Source organism: Ammodytes marinus (assembly GCF_949987685.1).
Source record: "Ammodytes marinus genome assembly, chromosome: 15".
Taxonomy (NCBI): domain Eukaryota; kingdom Metazoa; phylum Chordata; class Actinopteri; order Uranoscopiformes; family Ammodytidae; genus Ammodytes; species Ammodytes marinus.
The window spans coordinates 11,816,975-11,818,761 of NC_137219.1; the positions used below are offsets into that span (position 1 = coordinate 11,816,975).

Here is a 1,787-nt window from a genome sequence, read left to right on the forward strand (position 1 = left end):
TTCCCAGCCTGAACTCATCTTCTGATCCCTTGTTTTTTTGTTTGTTTGTGCTGCCAGAAATATAGGGATGGTGTGTGTTTGACGAGCTAAGGCACGTTTCCTGTATGTACAGTATGTCCCAGCCATCTAAATCCCACACAGTGTGCATTTTTCTCTTATTCCTTTCCTGCCTCTTTTACCTCCACCTTTGCTTTTATGTAACAGTGCAGCAATCCCTATCGTATATGACCATCTTTCACTGCCCTTCAATTCTCTCGTTACACTTCGGAGGGGCAGATTGTGCGGTTCCTCTAAAAATGTTCAGCATTACATAATCCTCATTGGCCATTCGTTCTTTGCTGCAGAAGATAAAATGTATGAGATGTAACAGCAATGATCATGTTATCACTTCTCCCACGTATTCTACACTGATAGAGAATCTCCAACAACACACCAACCTACAAGCAGCAAGGAATATTTGAAAAACAATGACAAAAACATTGCACTTGTTACCGGCTAGATGGGTTTGCGAGCCAGAAGCATTTCCCTCAGAGATACAATAAACCGGAAGCTCCTCACTAGAATTCGTGATCATTGTATGTAGGCAGTAGGCACTCTAAAGACCTGGAGGACCAGCCTCAGGATACAAGAGCAGAAAGGTGGAAACACTGGTAGAGCAGCCTTGTCAATAAGTGATAGCTATAAAGAAAGGTCTAAAAAAGTCTATGTAAAGCACATTTCTACAACCATGGTGGAAATGAAATAAATCCACTACTGCCCTATTTGAGCTTCACAGGCCAGGGGAGGCACGTGCGGAGTCCCAGCATGGAGGAGAAGACGATGGTGGGCCTGTGCTTCTTGAACCTCAGGCCTTTCTTCAAGCGTTGGCTATTCTCTGCCACCAATATCTCCCCCTGTTGGGACGCTGTAGATATCCTGGACACCAGCTCCCCGTGGACCACCACCTCTTCCTCTGAGCGCACAAACACCTCACGGAGCTCCTCCAGCTGCCGCTCCATCTCTCTGATGACCCTCTGGCGCTCTTCTACCTCTAGCAGGCGCCGCCGAGCTGCCGCGAACTCCATGCTGGAGCTGGGGGTGACCAGCTTGGAGGAAGGGGCCGTGGCCGAGGTGGATGGGGGGCCCGAGCCGCTCCTCGAGGCCCCCGTCACCCTACGGAAGTCTCCCATGGATACAGACCTCCTGGTGGCTTGAGAGGCCAGTGACAGCAGGCCGGAGGCGGACGTAGAAGGTGCCATGATGGCCAGTGGAGGAAGAGGGGGAGAAGATGAAGATGCCGATGGAGAGGGGGAGGCCGGTGGTTGGATTTCGGGATGTGGGTCCTTGTTTTTGATAGCTGCTGCTGCCATGTCGTCCTCCTCACCATGATGATGGGTGTCTGTGTTCCTTTGTCGAGCCTTCATGGCCTTCACCGTCTCACTCCTTCTGTGCTGCTGCTGCTGCTGTCCTTGTTGTCTACGTTGATGTTTTTATTTCCCCTTTGTTGTCCTGTGTCAGAGCCGTGGAGATGTGCCGTGATCCAGCCCTGGGAAGCGCTCCATTCATTAATAAGAGATTTGAGGCAGGCCGGCTGCTATACTGCTGCTGATACCTGCATCTGAGTGGTGGTGGTTGTGTTGGGGAGGAGCTCTCCTGGCAGCTCATTGGCTGTTGAGCTCAAGAGCACGTCAGCTGGTGGCTGGGCAGCCCGCCTGCTTGCTGCTGCTGCTGCTGATGATGATGATGCTGGCAGGCTGTCGTGTCCTCTGCTTGACTGTTTTGCTCAGTCGTTGTTGTTATCCGGAGCG

General features: G+C 51.5%; 1 protein-coding gene across 1 annotated transcript; it reads right to left on the reverse strand.

The window, feature by feature from the left end:
• Positions 1-758: 758 nt before the first annotated feature.
• LOC307261298 (uncharacterized protein) lies at positions 759-1,403 on the reverse strand (the record flags this gene model as incomplete). The annotated part of the gene is made up of 1 exon (XM_080041803.1): positions 759-1,403. The coding sequence occupies one exon, from the start codon at positions 1,401-1,403 to the stop codon at positions 759-761; it is 645 nt and encodes a 214-aa protein (XP_079897929.1).
• Between the last annotated feature and the right edge of the window lie 384 nt (positions 1,404-1,787).